Source organism: Engystomops pustulosus, chromosome 11, assembly GCF_040894005.1.
Source record: "Engystomops pustulosus chromosome 11, aEngPut4.maternal, whole genome shotgun sequence".
Taxonomy (NCBI): domain Eukaryota; kingdom Metazoa; phylum Chordata; class Amphibia; order Anura; family Leptodactylidae; genus Engystomops; species Engystomops pustulosus.
This window is the reverse complement of record NC_092421.1, coordinates 41,120,546-41,140,524: the sequence shown is the minus strand read 5'-3', so window position 1 is coordinate 41,140,524 and position 19,979 is coordinate 41,120,546. Positions and strand designations below refer to the sequence as shown.

General features: G+C 40.7%; 1 protein-coding gene across 1 annotated transcript in view; it reads right to left on the bottom strand.

The window, feature by feature from the left end:
- The window catches only part of LRIT1 (leucine rich repeat, Ig-like and transmembrane domains 1), a 35,439-nt gene that overhangs the window by 13,900 nt on the left and 1,560 nt on the right, over positions 1-19,979 (bottom strand). Inside the window, exons 2-3 of the mRNA XM_072129969.1 lie at positions 7,293-7,759; positions 4,802-5,107 (exon numbers count right to left, since the gene is read on the bottom strand). Of these exons, the coding sequence (XP_071986070.1) occupies positions 4,802-5,107; positions 7,293-7,759 (773 nt within the window). The remainder of the gene's footprint in view (positions 1-4,801; positions 5,108-7,292; positions 7,760-19,979) is intronic.

The window sequence follows — 19,979 nt, the reverse complement described above, 5'->3', positions numbered from 1 at the left end:
TCAACACTGACCATGTTATCCAGAGTTTACCAGCAGCGCCGAGCGATTGTAGACTGCCAGATGTCAACTTCCACCAGAACTGGTAGTCAGGTCAGTCAGCTTCCTCAAGTCTACAATGAGGAGTGGACGTGGATGTCTGATATCTGTCAGGTGCTGAGTAACTGAGTCAACACAGATGGTCAGTGGCGATGCCGCCATCATCAGCCTCACCATCCCGCTGCTTGGCCTGTTGAAAAACTCTCTGGTCAGCATGAAGTCGGAAGCTTTGCGCTCCTCACAAGAGACGGGGGAAGAAGATTCCCTTGTTGATAGCCAAAGCACCCTTAGGTCTGTTTCTCAGCGCATATCGGAGGAGGTGGAGGTGGAGGAGGATGAGGAGGAAGAGGAGGAGAATGTTGGCGAGACACAAGAGGGGACCATTGTTGAGTCCTTCACTGTTGAGCGTGTATGGGCAGAAGAAGAGGAGTTGGAGGAGTTGGAGGAGGAGGAAATGGACAGTCAGGCCAGTGAGGGGAGTGAATTCTTACGCGTTGGTACTCTGGCGCATATGGCAGATTTCATGCTAGGCTGCCTATCCCGTGACCCTCGCGTTCAAAGAATTTATTCCAGCACCGATTACTGGGTGTTCACTCTCCTGGACCCACGGTACAAGCAAAATCTTTCCACTCTCATCCCTGGAGAGGAAAGGAGTGTGAGAATGCATGAATACCAGCAGGCCCTGGTGCACAAGCTGAAACAGTATTTCCCTTCTGACAGCGCTAGCGGCAGAGTGCGTAGTTCTGCGGGACAAGTAGCGAGGGAGAGTAGGCGAGCAGGCAGCTTGTCCAGCACTGGCAAGGGTACGCTTTACAAGGCTTTTGCCAGCTTTATGTCACCCCAGCAAGACACTGTCACCTGTCCCCAGTCTCGGCAGAGTAGGGCTGATCTTTACAGAAAGATGGTGAGGGAGTACGTAGCTGACCATACCATCGTCCTAAATGATCACACAGCTCCCTACAACTACTGGGTTTCAAAGCTGGACATGTGGCACGAACTGGCGCTGTACGCCTTGGAGTTTCTTGCCTGCCCTGCCGCTAGCATCTTGTCCGAGCGGGTTTTCAGTGCAGCTGGTGGCATCATCACCGATAAGCGTACACGCCTGTCGACTGACAGCGCTGACAGGCTGACGCTTATCAAGATGAATAAAGCCTGGATTTCTCCTAATTTCCAATCTCCACCAGGTGAAGGAAGCTCAACCTGAATAATTTATCCACTCCTCCTCCTCCTCATTTTCCTCCTTCTCCTCCTCTTTGTACAGTAAAGCAGAGGAAACTGGCTATTTTTTGACAGGGCCCACTGGCTCTAGCTATAGTACTTTATGCATTTAATTTTTATGGAGGGCCACCGACCCGGTCCTCTGTTTTAAACAATTTTTGGGAGTGCCACATACAGGCACTCAATCTATTCAATTTTTCTGGAGGGCCACCTACCTGCTCCTCTGGTTTGAAAACTTTTTTGGACTGCCACATACAGGCACTCAATCTATTCCATTTTTCTGGAGGGCCACCTACCTGCTCCTCTGGTTTGAAAACTTTTTTGGACTGCCACATACAGGCACTCAATCTATTCCATTTTTCTGGAGGGCCACCTACCTGCTCCTCTGGTTTGAAAACTTTTTTGGACTGCCACATACAGGCACTCAATCTATTCAATTTTTCTGGAGGGCCACCTACCTGCTCCTCTGGTTTGAAAACTTTTTTGGACTGCCACATACAGGCACTCAATCTATTCCATTTTTCTGGAGGGCCACCTACCTGCTCCTCTGGTTTGAAAACTTTTTTGGACTGCCACATACAGGCACTCAATCTATTCCATTTTTATGGAGGGCCACCTACCTGCTCCTCTGGTTTGAAAACTTTTTTGGACTGCCACATACAGGCACTCAATCTATTCCATTTTTATGGAGGGCCACCTACCTGCTCCTCTGGTTTGAAAACTTTTTTGGACTGCCACATACAGGCACTCAATCTATTCCATTTTTATGGAGGGCCACCTACCTGCTCCTCTGGTTTGAAAACTTTTTTGGACTGCCACATACAGGCACTATCCAAATTGAATTGTCTCCATAGCAGCCTCCACACGTTGTCTCCATTGCTACCTCCAAAAGTCGTCCATATAGCTGCCTCCATACATCGTCCCTTTATCAAACGAGGTGTGTCAGGCCGAAATTTGGGTTTTTTTTCATGGATTCCACATCAAAGTTGTTAACTTTGTCGCCACCCTGCTGTGTTATCCACAAAATACACTGGCAAACTTTTACCATTTACGGATATTATTTCAGCGCTTCTTGCGCATCTGTTTACATTCCCCTCACCCGCCATATCCTAAACTTATAAGAACGCTACTACACTTGATCTTATACAAAAGGTTCTTAGAAGTGCTGTTTGGGGAGTAGCCTAGAGACAGGGGCTTGGATTGGCGAAAGCTCGCCTGGCAGCGGAGCGCCAGCTCCATGCCAAGAACCAACTAACATAGTTTTAACTGCAGCACCTTTAATCTACTACTAGTTCACTGCCTCCATACATGGCCGCCTTATCAAACGTGCTGTGTCAGGCAGAATTTTGGGTTGTTTTCATGGCTTCCACAACAAACTTGTTAACTTTGTCGCCACCCTGCTGTGTAATCCTCAAAATATACTGGCAAACTTTTACCATTTACGGATATTATTTCAGCGCTTCTTGCACATCTGTTTACATTCCCCTCACCCGCCATATTCCAAACTTATAAGAACGCTACTACACTTAACTTGGTGCAGGCTGGGACCGAGTCTGACCCTGGGGCTGGTCATATACTGCCGACGCAGAGGATTGCGGGGCCTACCTCGGTCCAGGTGTTTCAGGCCTACTATGCCTCCTCCTCCTCCCACCCCTCCTCCACCTCCTCCTCCTCTGAATTACCATCCGTGGGCATGGCGCCATCAGTCGGTAGCTCTAGGCACAGCAGCAGTGCCGTCGCTAAGCGACAGCAGGCGGTGCTCAAACTGCTGAGCCTAGGTGATAAAAGGCACACCGCCCAAGAGCTATTACAGGGCATTCCACATCAAACTTGTTAACTTTGTCGCCACCGTGCTGTGTTACGGATATTATTTCAGCGCTTCTTGCGCAGATGTTTACATTCCCCTCACCCGCCATATCCCAAACTTATAAGAACGCTACTACACTTGATCTTATACAAAAGGTTCTTAGAAGTGCTGTTTGGGGAGTAGCCTAGAGACAGGGGCTTGGATTGGCGAAAGCTCGCCTGGCAGCGGAGCGCCAGCTCCATGCCAAGATCCAACTAACATAGTTTTAACTGCAGCACCTTTAATCTACTACTAGTTCACTGCCTCCATACATGGTCCCCTTATCAAACGAGCTGTGTCAGGCAGAATTTTGGATTGTTTTCATGGCTTCCATGTTAACTTTGTCGCCACCCTGCTGTGTAATCCACAAAATATACTGGCAAACTTTTATCATGTACCGATATTATTTGAGCGCTTCTTGCTCACCTCCTTTGGTTCCTCTCTGCCACCCATTGGTTTGAAGCCTGAGTCCATTTAGGGTATGTCGCCATGCCACTCTCTAGCCTGCCGCTGCTGCCGCTGCCTCTGCATGCCGTCCCCTATAGTGTCAGGGTCAATTATTGCATGTTTTAGATGCTATCTAGCCTCATTCTGTCACTCTGTCATGGTCATGCTGTTGCCCATACTTTTGGCATAATGGTGCGATTAAGCAGCCTCAGAGGCATCCATGCATGCTGCCCCTGCTGTTTCCTGTCCATTTCCGTGGTGTTTCCATCCTTTTCTGAGGTTCCCAGGTGTTTGGCCAAGCTTCCCTGTGCAGAGCCTTGGTCCCCATGAAAAATGCTCGAGTCTCCCATTGACTTCAATGGGGCTCGTTACTCGAAACGAGCACTCGAGCATCGGGAAAAGTTTGTCTCGAACAACGAGTACCCGAGCATTTTAGTGCTCGCTCATCTCTATTAATCATCCCAAACAGTACTCATGCTTATTTTATAAAAAGCCCCCCTCACACCCTATGGATTCATTAAATACAGCCCCCCTCCAGGGACGAATTAAAGGGTGAACCCGCACCACTTCGCTTTACGGGGGCCCTCCACCAAGTGTGGGAATTCCGTCCAAATCGCACACTATATACCATGATCCGACGATCCTCAGGCACCTACCCTTTAATCCAGCCCTGTTATTGTCTAAGGGAGATAGTGGAACAGTATGTTCCCCGCTCTGCCATAGTCTGCGGGAGTGCTTAGGACTGGGGTGTTGACGGCTGTATGTAGATGTATTACTGGGGGTAAGGCGGCTATATGTAGATTTATTAATGGTGGTGAGGCGGCTGTATGTAGATGTATTACTGGGGTTGAGGTGGCTGTATGTAGATGTATCACTGGGGGGAGAGTCGGCTGTATGTAGATGTATTACTGGGGGGTTGGCAGCTGTATGTAGATGTATTACTGGGGGTGAGTTGGCGGTATGTAGATAAATTGCTGGGGGGTTGGCGGCTATAAGTAGATGTACTACTGGTGGGATAGTAGATAGTGAGAAAAAAGACGTGTATATAAACGCTACATTCATTGGGGGTCTCTGCCAGATTTTGCGCCCAGGGGCCCCACCAGCCTTGATCTGTCCCTGCCCCCCTCACCCCTATGGATTCCTTAAGTACAGCATTATGTGGTCCCCCCAAAGCAGTTCTGGGCCCTGGAACTTGCCAAGGTGTGCCCAGTGCTGGTGCCGGCCCTGTTTAAGGGTCACTATTTGGAATTTTACCTGATCCATTAATTGGGTTCCCATCAGATCTTCTCCATGTCAGTTCTGGGATTGGAATACCCATGGTGCCACACCGCAGTAAGACTGTGCTGCCAATCATTGTCTTGAGCTTTGCCACAGAAGTGTGAATGACTGGACTCTGACATTTCCTCAGCTCCACTTGATTGAACTGTACCCCTGCAAGGCTGCGTGGTGAATAGCACTTTAGGCGAGGCTCTATGAATGCTACAGATGGAGATGGGAAGTTGAGGAAATGAACCATTTCATATAGGCTGCAATCACATAACCAAGGGTTGTCCTGCAGACCTGAAAACATGAACATATTTTGATTATTGTTTTTGAATTACTTTTAATAGAGATACATTTAGGCAGATGTATCAAAACTGTCTAAAGACATGACCCACATTCATAGACTGCACCAGATTTCTTAATTTTTTGCTTAGTTTATGCCAGATAACTATGGCAAAATTCTGATGCACTTGCATTATTTTTGACAAATAACCATTTTCCAGTGAACCCCCAATTTTGTTTTACTTTTCTTTAAAGTGTCATCTAAAATCTTTGATACATGTGGCACAAGGCATTTTATGTCGAAGAATTCAGTCAAAGTTGCCACATGCGATAAAAACCTACAAAGAATAATGGTCAAATCTTGTTTCCCTCTTCATGTCAAGAATAAAAATTTCAGAAAAGACTCAATGTCACAGCACGTTTGGTAGGAATGTGATCTTTAACTGTTCTACATTGTTTCTACAATGAATTCAATAAAACCATATCTTAATATTCAGATGCACAGTGATTTTGCATTTTAACATAACTAATCCAAAACTAAATGTCATCCAAACATGTTTGCTGAAGTAAAAGGAAGTAAAAGGTTGATCAAGATATAACTGCTACATTCAGAAATTATAGCAACGTGATGTAAATCTTATAGCTTGCATTTCCAGTGGATGTTATTAGAGAACCATAAATTTGCTACAGTTTGTTGAAATATGAATACCTCTTTAACCTCTTGCTCCAAACCACTTGTCATAGTAAAAATGGTGGGTGGTAAGGGGAGTATGGAGAGGGCTCACAAGCGGAGCTCTCTGCATGCAACCCAGGTGTTTGCTGCATTTTCTAGATGCAGATTGAGGAAATAACTTTCTGATTTAGAGATGATTTTAGTGAATGTTAGGACCCAATCATTTTTGTGGAAGGTTGAATCTCTATTTCTGGACCATCCCAAATAAAGATCAGACCATGGTGGACATTTTTGTAGCCCCTCTGACTCCGCTCTGAAAGGGAGCATTTTCCATTGTCAGAAACAGTGACACAAAAACTAAATCAATCCAACATTTTTCATAAGTTCCAAAAGAAAAATGGTCTAGGTGAACTACGTGTTTACTGCACCCTGCACGGAAAGTCTGTCGCTCTGGGAAAAATGTCATGAACGCCATAAATATTATTGAACAGCTCAAAGGACAGAATCTCTTTGTTTTGTGGGCATCAATGGATTTTGACATAAACATCGTTTGATCATGCATATTCCCTTTTCATTGGGGGTATTCGAGTAGAGTGCTGAGATATCAAGAGTGACCCTCAAGTAGGTAGACTTCCATTAGATGTCTCTAGGAAATGTGAGAACGCTCATAGAATCACGGTAGCTTAGGGGTTAGCATTACAGCCTTGCAGCACCGGGGACCTGGGTTCAAGCCCCAGGGTCAACATCTGCAAAGAGTTTGTATGTTCACTCCGTGTTTGTGTGGGTCCTCTGGTTTCCTCCCACACATACCGGTAGGTTGATTAAATTGAGAGCCCCTTTGGTGAAAGGGTCCAATTTGGCAATTTCTGTGCAGTGCTATATAATCTGTGTGGGCTATATAAATATAGGAATTATTATTATTAAGTTTGACCACATGTCTCATCCATCCTGCATTTTCTTCCCATTTTTTTGTGACTTTTTGTAGTTTGTAACTTTTTAGGCACAGAATCAAGCAGTGTACCAAAGTGACCTGCCTCAAGGATTTAATGCCGTTGACATATTTATCTTTGTAGTCCAGATGTTTGTTCAACTTGTGCGACTTTTGAAATTGAGCCATTCTTGCGCCTAATAAGTCACAAAACAGAGCACGGTAGACACAGATGTACTTTTGCACACCGAAACAAAAAGTTGCGAGACTTAACAGGCAACTCATCACATGCATCACAAAGGGGAAAAAAACTAAATATACATTGCAATAATTAAGTAGGCCACCTTTAGGATTCCAGCAAGGGAGAAAAGAATGACAGTAGACAGGCACACCTTTAGGAAGTCTGAAAAAGTGTCAGCCAAGAAACTATGATACATGTGCCTCTATGAGCATCTCTCTTCTTTTCTGCCTATCTATGCTATGATTTCAAACATAGGCATAAAACTAACGTATTAACCATGTAATTACCATGTTTAATAAAGTGCTTAGTGCATCTTTAATAAATTTCCTTTAGTATCTTGAGAAATTACTATTATTACCTAAGATTAAGGTGGAATGATCATTGGAAAAATATGAAGCAGAATGCAGGTTAAGCCAGGAGGCGATGAGTTCCTGAGGAAGTGTTAGGAGTTTATTGCTAGACAAATCCAGGTAGGTTATGTTTTTCATGTAGCGAGCTGCATCTTTAGGTATAGAGGACAGCTCATTATTGTGCAAGTCAAGCAGTCTTAGTCGGGGTGTGCTGGCAAGAGATTCCCAAGGAAAGGATGTAAGGTCATTTCCATCCAGTCTAAGTTCTTGAAGTTTTCGGAGACCTCGCAATGTTACCACACTCAAGCTCAAGATGGAATTATAGGGCATCCAGAGAAACTCTAGGTTGGTGAGAAGGTAGAAAGCTTCTGCCTGAACACGTCTGATAGATGTCTTCTCTATGCGAAGTTTAAAAGTGTCTGTTGGAATGTTCACTGGTGTCAAGGTCATCTCAGGATCACTACAAAGGACTTCCCTGCAAAGTGATAAAAATTAAAAAGATAAACAATAACTTAAATATGATGAGAATTAAATGGTTATTCTGTAACTTTAACCAGATTATGAGCTAGGTGTTTCTCAGACAAAAATAGTTGTACCTCATGGTGTGGTTCAAGCTAAATCTAGGAGAAGCACAATAAGGAAAGAAAATTCAGAGGTTCAGGTGCAATGTAAGGTCAAACTGCTCTTCATGTAAGAGGTAGGTAGAACTAGGGTTGAAACAAGGTTGTTATTTTATTCAACAGTTCCACAGCCAAAATAAAGACCCTTAATTGCCATTTTTGTCATGCCAATAGACTTAAGGGATCCACGTGCAAAGAGCCTTGTGTCGAACCCCCCTCCTGTAGGAAGACCAATTTCACCTAGTCTGAACCCCTGAATTATTTGTGATTTTTACTATTCCTAGGGTGCTTTGTGTTTCTGTGACACTATCATTGCTCTTACCAGCATTGACAAAGAGTAAAACCTGTTATGACTCTGAACTCTGAAGCTTTAACTTCTTAGTTGCAAGGACACAAAAGAACTTTATGACAAACCACTTTTGTGGTCATGGTGGTTTAATGCTTCTTATCTTTGTGCCTTTTTTATCATGACACTTATTTGATCATTTACATTTCTACAAAATGTAAAAAAAAATATATTAATAAATGAATTTAGCATAGTATTATACAGTATTTAAATGTGCAAGTTCATAAAAACAACATCTAAAAGGGAGTTCCCTGTTGGTTATTTTGAGATACAATATGTAGAGCACATGTCATGTATTAATCACGGTTTTACATATTTCCTAGATGATGGCTAACAATTTTCATTTCCAGACTCAAATCTGCTGATTTCCCAAAGTCATCTAATTTGGAAAGATATTTCTGTGTAAGCCATTGTCAGAATAAAATCTTACCAGCCTTTCTATTATACTGATATCTTCAATGAAAAATTGAGCACAGGCACATTATTAAGCAGTTATAATTAGCAGAGCCACACATGTAATTGACTTTGCACTTAAAGGGGTATTTTCATCTGGGCATTCACATTCAGTTGCATTAATCTGCCATATATAAACATTTCTTCAATTAGGTGTTATTAAAAAAAATCTTCCTGTGTGGGATTGCACAAACACAAGTTTTTTGTATATGAAATGTCTGGGAGTTACTGCATGTCCCCCAGACATTTCATATACAAAAAACTTGTGTTTGTGCAATCCCTTCAGCAGAGGTGGCCGTTTCCAGGCACTACATTTATGAGAAATTATCTTCACACAGGAACATTTTTTTTAATAACATCCAATTGAAGAAATGTTTATATATGGCAGATTAATGAAACTGAATGTAAATGCCCAGAAGAGAATACCCCTTTAAAGCCAGAGGAATGTGGGAAAATGTTAAAAGCTATTAATGGCTGGATAAATACAGTAACCAATGATTCCACTAATGTTCTTGATCATTGACTGAATTTGTTATTTTCCATCTTTTTTGTACTGGTGGACTACTATTATTGACTCAATACCAATATGCTGTTTTATGAAGACAAAAGTTTCTTGGAGCTGGACTTTAGCCTCATTATTACAATGATTACTGTTGGAAGTGCAAGTTCTAAAATGATTACAGAAGCAGTTCAGGTCTCCATAGAATTCTATGGAGACCTGTGTGCAAAAAGAGACTACCCTGATATATTCTGTAAAAAAATTGTGTGTAAAACAACACACTAGAACAAAAACAGGGAATCGTTTTTTTTGTATATCCTTATATGTACAATAATAAATATTAATAAAGAACAAAACGTGGCACTTACAGCATATTTGGATCAAATAAAAATGTTAGAAAATGAACATAAAAATAACCCAATAGAGTCAATTAAAGAAGAACTTGAGAAGCTTTGTTCTGAAGTTCAAATAATATGGATAAAAGAATATAGAGAAAATCTAAGGAAAACTATAGCAAAAAACTACTCCCTGGGTGACCGAGTAAATTCCTAGCTAATAGAATAAAACAAATTAAGCAAAATAATAAGAATGCAAAAAAACAAAACGATAAGGGTGAAAAAATACACAACCCAGTTGAAATAATGGAAGCTTTTCAAAACTACTTCTCTAGATTATAAAATATTGGGACTATCGAGGATGAGCCCCAAGATTGGGAAAAAAAATACTTTAACATTTTTTGATAGCTTACATCTACCAAGCCTTTCAAATGAACAAATTGAGATCTTAAACACACCTATTACACAGAATGAAATAAACCAAGTAATATGTTCATTAAAATTATCCAAAGCTCCTGGACCAGATGGTCTTATTAAAGAATATTATAAAGAGTTTGCATACATATTTACACCATATACTTACGCCTCGGTTCTAGCAGGATGTCTGAAGAGAGTAATTAATTACTTAAAACCAAAAGATCAAATGGGCTTTATGCCGGATCTCCAAGTCAGAGACGCTACCATGGGAACGCTTGATCTGATACAAATAGCACATGACTCGGGGATCCCCAGTGCATTTCTGTCATTGGAAGCAAAGAAGGTCTTTGACAGAATGCACTGGTGACTTCTTAAAATCTAAACTTTCTACAAGCCATTCTAGCTCTTTATAATAATCCATCAGCTCGTATAGCTAATGCAGGCTTTGTCTCAAAATTTTTTGATATTAGCAATGGTACCAAGCAGGGCTGCCTTCTATCCCCTTATATTTTTAATCTAGTTAACAAACCATTTGCTGAAGCAATAAGGAATGACTGTGAAATAAATAGCTTATGTGGAAAATCGAGGAATTTTACAATAAGTCTATATGCAGACAATATAATTTGTACGTGTATGAACCCTGGATCATCTTTAAGGAAATAATTACATATTATAGAAATTTATTCAGCTATTTCCTATTGTAAACTAAATTTTTAAAAATGTCATCTATTGGTGGTTAATGGTGGCGCAAAATTAAAAGAAGATCTAGCACAATCATTCCCCTTCACACTGGTGGAGAAGGGTTTTTCATATCTAGGTATCCTTATAGCAAGTAATTTAGAGAAAACCTTGAGATATAACTCTAGAGATGTGATCAAATGTATTAAGACTAAATTACAGAGAACGGGAAATATCATTTTGTCATTACTGTCAAAATGATTATTCTACCTATAATACTTTTTTATTTTAGATCAATACCGTTAAACTTCTCCAGAAAAGTAACTAGGGAAGTACAAAAATTAACCCTTAACTACATATGGGAAAAGGGCAAACAGAGATTATCTAAAAGATTGCTATACATACCAATGTCTAAAGGGGGTAGACAACAGCTAGTGCTAGAAACTGGGAGTTCTTGGAGAAGCACATAAACAACAATACAGCAACTAAAGCTATCCTGTTGCACCTTTTGTTCATAACAAAATCAATACAGATTAATAGTGAGATTACAAAAACTATTTCTCTCGCCTGGCTTAGATTTAAGAAATTAATGAATGGTATTAAATGAACTATGCTGACTTTCATCTTCAATATTTAGAAGGGATAATTCCGAATTTCAGATTGTTGCCTTTGGCATCATTTTGTATTGTCTCGCTAAAAGAACTTTCCCAAAAAGGTAAATTATTGAAATTTCCAGCTTTACAGATTAAATATAACATATTGACTAATTTTAGTTTTCAATATCTCCAAATTAGAGAATATTTAGGAACAAATAAACTACTTGAAAAAATTAAGCTGAAGCTCTCAGGTCACTGTAGATATGGCGTATTTCTCCAGCCTAATGAAACTGTCAAAAGGGGAATCTCTATTATATACTCAGAATTTATATACAACAAAATTAGGTATAAATTAAGCTACGTGATAAAATGGGAAGGCTTTCTTAATAAAACTTTTACTATTGAGGAATGGAGGAGAGCACTTTTAATCATATAGAAACACTTGAGAAAATTCAGTTGGGCTGGTATCTCTCGCCTTCTAGAATTTTAAAAGCATTCCACACCTATAGTGACAAATGTTGGAGAGGATGTGGGATGAAGGTCGATATCTATCCTCTGTTGTGGTCCTGTCCCCGAATAAAAGATCTCTGGGACAGTATTTTTACCATTATCTCTAAGATATCTGGTATTGTAGTTGGCCCTAGTCCGGAGATTGTTGAATTTGGCTGTAGAAACAATTCCAATAAAAGTAAGATGGATAGTTGATAGATTATTCTCAGCCATTCATGCTGAGTTCACTTCAAAATGGAAAAGTGCAAACCCCTCACCCCTAAAAAGGTAATCGAGAGGCTTATTACTTACTACAGTTGCGAAGAAATATTGTCTACGGACGGGATGTTGTATATAAAACAATTTTGAGAAAAACAGGCTCCCGTACAAGAGATAAAGAGTTTGTTAAATATTAAATAAGGTTTACCCTAAGATTAGTAGTATAGTAACACTATGGCAGGTACTAGGAGATTAAAGGTAATTACTGCACTTTAAGATCTTGCCAAATATTATATGCCTTTCATTTGGTAAAATTTACGAAGAACCTCCTTCATAAACTAATTGGGATCAGACATTTTTATGTCAATTTATTTATTTATTTTTCTATGTTTCTATGTATGTTTGTTTTGTATGTGTGTGATATTGTTTCTTTGACTTAGTTAATTGTTGGTTCCTTGTGGAACAAAAATCAATAAAAATCTTTAAAAAAAATATATATATATTTTTCTTTCGGGTCTAAAATATTCATGTACAAATTATTCCGATACTGCTAAACAACCACAAAGCTGCTGAGTCCTGAATTAAACTGACAGAGTTTAAGAGTATTTTAACCCACTTTAAAACCTGTAAGAAATCTGTTGCGGGTCCATGTGCTTATCGGATGGCTCTAATCCAATTTGTGCTCCTGCATTCCTAACTAAATTGACCACTGGTCTTGTTACTTAGCAATCCTCATGAGCCCTATGATTAGAATAAGCTGTTTTTAAGATCTTTTTGCAAACGTATTTCAATAAAGTGCACACAGACAACTTATCACAGCATTTGAACTATTGAGAAAAATATACACAATTCTACCATGGTGGCTTATTTTGGCTGGACAACCAGGTCATGGAAGAGCTGTGGTCATCCCAAACTTCTTCCCTTTAAGGATTTTGGAGGCCGCTGTACTCTTAGGAACCTTGAGCGCTGCAGAATTTTTTTTTAACCTTGGCCAGATCTGTGCCTTACCACAATTCTGTCTCTTGAGCTCCTTAGGCTTTTCCTCAGATTGTATTTCAGATTGTAAACTCAAACATTGTTGCAAGGGTATTTTATGTCTTACCCTAAATAGCATGTACTTCATTAGTGTTTTATCAAAGTAAAACATAGGAAGGAAATAATGGGGAATTTACACATCTAAAACAACCTGTTGTTATAGCCATATATCACATATTTTCATATTTTCTCAGAAACACGCAGAGGGTCTCATATGTCAATGTGTCTATAATATAATCTACTGCAAGAACAAACTGTAGGTTTCTATTCAGAAGGCTTATGTATATGCCTAATACACATGCGTGGATAAAATTATAGTATTGATAGATGTTATTGAGGCTCATGAAGTTCATTTAAATTTTTTATCAATTCATCTTTTTATACAGATGACCTTAAAAGAAAATCTACCATCAAAATCCATCGTGATAAACCAGGGATACTTACTCCAGAAGGGCATTGTGGGTGTTACATACAGTCCAGCAGAGCTCACCTCTCCACTTCTCTAGCCATTTGCTATGCCTGAGTTCCGGCCCGGGCATAGCATAACATTCCTGTGAAAGGAGCTATAGTATGGAAGGGCTCTGGTAACATCCCCAAAAGCCCTTCTAGCGTATTAGCATAATTTTAATTGGTTTTAGAAGGAAGGAGGCCATTGATAACAAATATAAGAAGATTGCCACATTCACAGTTCCTGGATATATGTGTAAGTGTCTCTGGTTTCATTTTGATAGACTTCTTTTAAAGAAAATAAAAACCCTCTGAGGAACATAGACCTTCCTATTATACTGCATAAAATATGTATGATGTAACAGGATTGTATTCAGTCCTATGGATGCTGCTACAGTGTAACTATATAGGACTTTAGACACAAAAGGCTTTAAATACTATGGGGGAGATTTACTATGTAGCTTCTTGGCGTATAATTGTTGTTTTTGCTCTAAAGTCCCACAATGGTGGAAAAAATATACCATAGAGTGTGCAACACCACATTTATCAACTGAGAATTTTCAAAAGAACGCAAATTTAATCGCAAAACTACACCACATAGGAGATGGTGTATGTGTGTTCATTGCTACTACAGGGGGGGGGGGGGAATTATCTTTATTTCTTGCTCACATTTTTGCAGGTTTTTTTGGCGCTGTTGTTTTTCTGCCGCAAACTTGGTTTTCTACTTTGCACTGCATCTATCTTCCCACCTGTTGTTTTTTCATTTTTTTAAACTTGCCTACTTTAAGCAGCTTACAGACCTCGGGCCGGCTATCCAAGGCCAGGAATTCTAACTGAATGTTGTTTTTGTTTAGATAGCGCCGTGTGTTGCGGGGGATGTGTAGCATAAGTCTAAAGACCTGTGCACACATTGGGGCTCATTCATTAAGAACAGTGCAGTGTGCACTATGTGCAGATTGCCTGTGTAGTGTGCAGGGGGCACCAGATTCAGGATTTCTGATGCACATTCTGCATGAATCTTTGGGTGGCTGGCCATATTATTTTGAAATGCTTCTGTGTTTTTCATCACCGGTCTCTGTAATCTTTTTCTACCTGTCCCCTCAACCGCCCACCATGAAATCTTCTTCCTGCACGCTCCGCTCATCTCAGAGTCCACTAGTGTATAGTTGCGCCCCACCCTGACTTTTCTGTCTCCATACACATAAAATGTATCTGTTCCTACTGACGTTTTTCCCTTTATAGTTCTGGTTAACCCCTTAATTGGCACAAATGCAACTTCCCCCACCGGGGCCTAGTCTTTTCTTGGGCTCTGGAGGCAGCCAGGGCCCAGAATACTGGAATGGCTGGCTATTGCAGGCTAGGGCATGCTGTTTTTACGGTGCTTGATACGGGGACCAGAGGGATTTCCTACAGCCTGGCAGGTCTCCAGCAGGTGGTGTGAGAAATAAAGAGGGAGAGGCTGATGTACTGGTTTCTCCCTGGGGCAACTCCTATGTGTCTGCAAGATGAGTCCCTAGGTAATGGATGGGGAAGCCCATGGTGGTAGACAGCCATATCCAGGGATCAGACGGAGGCAACATTGTGCAAATCAACTCACAGTTCTTTATTGAACAACAGGTAGCAGGCAACGGGCCAGAACAGTCAAACAACAGATTCCGGTTCTGGTACTGGAGTGGTCGTGAAGAGTGGTCCGCAGGAATAGTGCACCAGCCTAATTGTATATGCAGGCTGGCATAATTGAGATGGAGCTGTGGAAGCTACAACTCTGGGTTAGAGTCTCCTGACTCAGTTCCTGGGATTGGTTTCTGTGACAGCACAAAAGGTGTGATGCACACACTATCTCTCTGTTCACTCTGTCAATGTGCTCAAAGACCATGTACTCCCACTGCACAGGGGTTTTATACTCACCCCTGGTCAGCCGGTAGCACCTCTCTAATCACACTCCATTTTACAATACAGCCAACTGATTGGATAACACCCATTTAACCATTGCCTTTGCAGGCAGAGGCTACAGCTGCAAATTACCTAAGTTATCCCTGAATTGTCCTCTGGGTGAGTTGCGTAGGCTCACTAGAGGGCCCTATTCGCAACTAACCCCTTGCCTATACGTTGGCAGGGGCGTTGCACAAACATTACCTAGACCAGTGATTTTCAACCAGTGTGCCGTGGCACACTAGTGTGCCGTGACACATGGTCGAGTGTACCGCGTGGAAAGTTCCCCAAACTATGGTGCCCCCTGTGTTTTGTTTCCTGGCAATGCGCAGTCACCACTTCTTACAATGTAGGAGACGTGTACAATAACACATTCGCAAGCTTTGAACCTCGTGCAACAAAATGACGTCACCAAGGCCGGCGCATCATCCTGAGAGCGGAGAGACTCTCGCATTTGCCCACCACCAAGGTAATGCCCGCCAATAATGCTGACTATATGAGCTTTTGCCTGAGTGTATGAACTGTTGGCAGAGCTGGTACTTTTAGTACTCCAGCAGTGTACTGCATATAACAATGAGAAATGTAAAATGAGAAATACTATAGTCATGAGGCTGGAGTACTACAAGTACCAGCTCATATGCTGAGCTGGCACTTGTACTCTGGCCTCATGGCCATAGTACTTCTCATTGTACCCCTTTATTTTGCAGTATATGAGCCACATAATAATCAGCACCATATACTAAAAACAGGGAGAAACTGAGAACTATTGAGGAAGAGCTTCGTGTGTGTCTTTCCACCATTCCTGCCAGGATATCCCTTTTGTTTTTTATCGAAACAGGCCCAGGTTTCACACTGAGTGAGTAAAATAAATTTAGAATCTATATTATTAACTATATGTATAATATAGTCATAATAATATCATTTTGTGCTATTTTGGTTGGTGGTGTGCCCCAGGATTTTCTAAGTATAAAAAGTGTGCCGCGGCTCAAAAAAGGTTGAAAATCGCTGACCTAGACAACCAGCATGTCCTCCCCCTAGATTACAAGCATGTCCTCTCCCCCTTGGTAACGAGCATGTTCCCCACCCCTTTTTTTGTGTGTGTGTTTGTTTTTTTTTTGTCCAGGACCATATATGCTGTGAACTACTTCAGATTCAAAGGATTACGTCAATGACGAGCTTTTTTATTAACAAATAAAATGGTCAATGAGGGTTGTCTGCGTTTTTTGTTTCAATAAAATTTTCTATTTGTTAATAAAAGTGGGGGGGGGGTTTCTTTGCAAAACTCTTCAAAGTTTGCCATGGTAGTGGTGCTGTCTAGTTGACGCTGCTTATTACTAAGGACTGGCCAATGTTTCTGTTTTATTTTTTTTTTGCCAAATTCACACTAATGCAAATACCATTACCCTGGTACTCACCGCCACCACGGGTGTCGGGAAGACCTGGGTACAAACTACTACCTGACCAACTATACATGGTGAGGTAGCGGGGCGGCTGCAGGCTGTTATTGTTGCGCTGGAATATCCCCTGAACAGCGGGCTATCCCAGCTCAGTAATGGCAGGCTGCTGCTTTTTTGTATCTGGCTGATTTGGAAAATAGGGGAGAACTCACACCGCTTTTTTTCTTTCATTTTTTTTGGCCAACAATGAAAAAAATGCATAGGGCCTCCCCTATTAATTGGGGGGAACTCACACTGCTTTTTTTTCCAGGCCAGAAATGAGGTGTCCCCCCTGTTTTCAAAATCAGCCAGATACAAAAAAAGCAGCAGCCTACCATTACTAAAGGGGAAAGCCTACTGTTAGGGGGCTATTCCAGCGCAACAATAACAGCCTGCAGCCGCCCTACGTTCATGTACAGTTTGTACCGGCTCTTCACGACATCTATATTGGCTGTGGGTACTGGGGTAATGGAATTGGCATTAGTGTGAATTTGGCAAAAAAAAAAGCAAACACTAAGGCCAGGCCTTAGTAATGAGCATTGTCAACTAGTCAGCACCACTACCATGGCAAACTTTGAAGAGTGTTGCAAAGAAAAAAAAACACTTTTATTAACATATAGAAAATGTTATTGAAATAATAACGCAGGCACACCCTTGTTATTATTTGTTAGCAAAATGCTAGTCATCGACATAATCCTTTGAATTCAAAGTAGTCTGCTGCAGGTATGGTCCTGTAGGACAAATAAGTCAAGCACACACGAAAAATGGCTCGTTGCCATAGGGCAAGGGTTACATGCTCATTGCCAAGGGGGAGGGGACATGCTCATTGCCTAGGTAATGTTTGCAGGTAAGAGGCACTATTCTTAGTAAATGTTCCCCAATGTGTGCATTGGGGCAAGTCTCCAGAATTGTGCTATAAATCCTCGGCAACACACAGTACTATCCAAACAAAAACAACATGCAGTTAGATTTGCTGGGCCCGTGCTCTGTAAGCTGCTTAGAGTAGGTGTATTTTAGCACCTGCATAAGCACAAGTTTTAAAAAATGCTGAAAATAAATCAGGCGAACACAAGGAAAAAAACAACGGGAAGATAGATGCTGTGCAATGTAGGAAACCAAACTCACGGCAGATAAATTGCTAAATTTTAAAGTTTTTGCTCAATTTTATGTTTTGAGGTATCTGATAATTTCCTGTGCAAAAAACATTGCAAAAAGGCAGAAATTGAGCAGATGTTAAACATAAGTGCAACAAGTGCAGTCTATTCGCACACAGCTGAAGGCATTTAACATTCCACATACACAGTACAATAAAGCAGACTGTTGGAAACCTGCCACTCTAACACATAGGCATCTGCGCCAAATCCTACCAAATGATAAATCTCCCCCTATGTTCCCCAGAAAATAAGACCTACCTTAAAAAATAAAATCTAACATGAGCTATAGTTACATATAATTAAAAAAGGGTCCACGCAGGTATATATGTAAAATAGTGAATAGAATAGAGCAGGTCAGATATAATAGAAAGATCAAAAAAGCCATCAGCCCCAAAAGAATCACATCGCCAAAAGAAAGGAGATTCAAATGACACCACAGCAATAAGTGTTAGTCAGTCCTGCCAGAATCACTTTGTTGTTTTGGAGAAAAGGCATTATTATATTTTAATAATTGTTATTTTTTTTGTATACAATAAGTGTGACATTCTCCTGGCAATAAGGCCTAACCCACATTAAAAGCGGAAAATAGTATCTGACCCCATCTTATTTTTTTGGCAAAAGAATTGTTTTTGTCAAAACCAATTACGGTGCAGTTTTCAAAAGTTGAGTTTTTAAGGGTTTTTATGGGAACACATTCAGTTTTCAATACATGACATTGATGTAGTTCTGTTCTGTAAAAGCCTTTTGTTCAACCAAAGCTCGGTAATTTTGTAAACTGCTGCTTTTTAGTTGAGACAAATTAAATGTATACATAAATGTCTTCAGCGGATGTGATACATGGGAATATACCCTTGTAGTGACACGTCATGACTTGTAATCCCCTTGCTAAGAATCGTAATCGCACTGTTTAAAAGGTCCTATAATCTTAACCTATGTAAGGAATGAGTACTAGGATTTACCATTCTTGAAGGCCCGTTCAAATCCAATACTAGTTTTCCATGGTCTTAGTCTTGCCATTTTTAGGAGTAAGGGATATCCTATTTAATTAGAAAAGAAAAGACCATCTAAAAGGATGGGTTTTCCAAACTACTGTGATGGAGGTCTTGTTTATTCAATAAGTATAAGCACGTCACCATTACCAATCCTACAGTAATGTATTCCTATTCGGATAGATACTGTATCGGACAATTGGTGAAAATGTGCTTTACACGGTACTCCCTATATACCAGGACATCTTCAGCATCAATTACAATTTTATGCCAACCAGATCCTAATACAATTGTATTTCCCACTCCTCCATAGGAGGGGCTTTTGTCTGGATAGAGAGGGTTAATTAATTTGCATTACATGTGGCACATCTGTGTCTTTTTTCAATAAATTATCCATCAAGGACATAGATTATGAGCCCTCACGAGCAGAGTCCTCCCCCCACTTGTCTCCTGATCACTGTTTGTAATGTTTGTGAGCCTTTTATTGATTGTACAGCACCATGGAATTAACGATACCCTAAAAATAAATAATAATAATAGTAAAAAATCTCAACATGCTATTTGGCTCAGGGTCAAAGTCTCTGAAGACCATAATGCAGATAAGTTAGCAGCAATTAGAATTATTGGCCTCCTGAGCTGTAGTGACCTTCTCTTCTTCCGCCCCATTCGTAATTAAATGGACTGGTGACTAGTTGTTAATTTCTGTAAAGCATCTTTAGATGGAATTAATGGTTATTATGTGAGGAGATGTTGGAAAACCCGACAGAACTGATATAGTATAGCGAAAGATGTTGTATTAGTATAAAATGTCCATTATTGAATATTATTATTATTATTATTATTATTATTATTATTATTGGAATAGTTTAGTTTTAGCCCTACAAGACAATGGGGAACATTTACTAAGGGCTGTGCCCTGCACTTCTGTTGGACTTTGCACGTTCTTGTAGGGGAAAACTGCATGCACAGGTATTTAAGAAGTGTCTGTGGCGCTATTGCACGCGACCCTTTTGTGGTGCAGCTGCGCTGGCCTCCATGCAACACGAATTA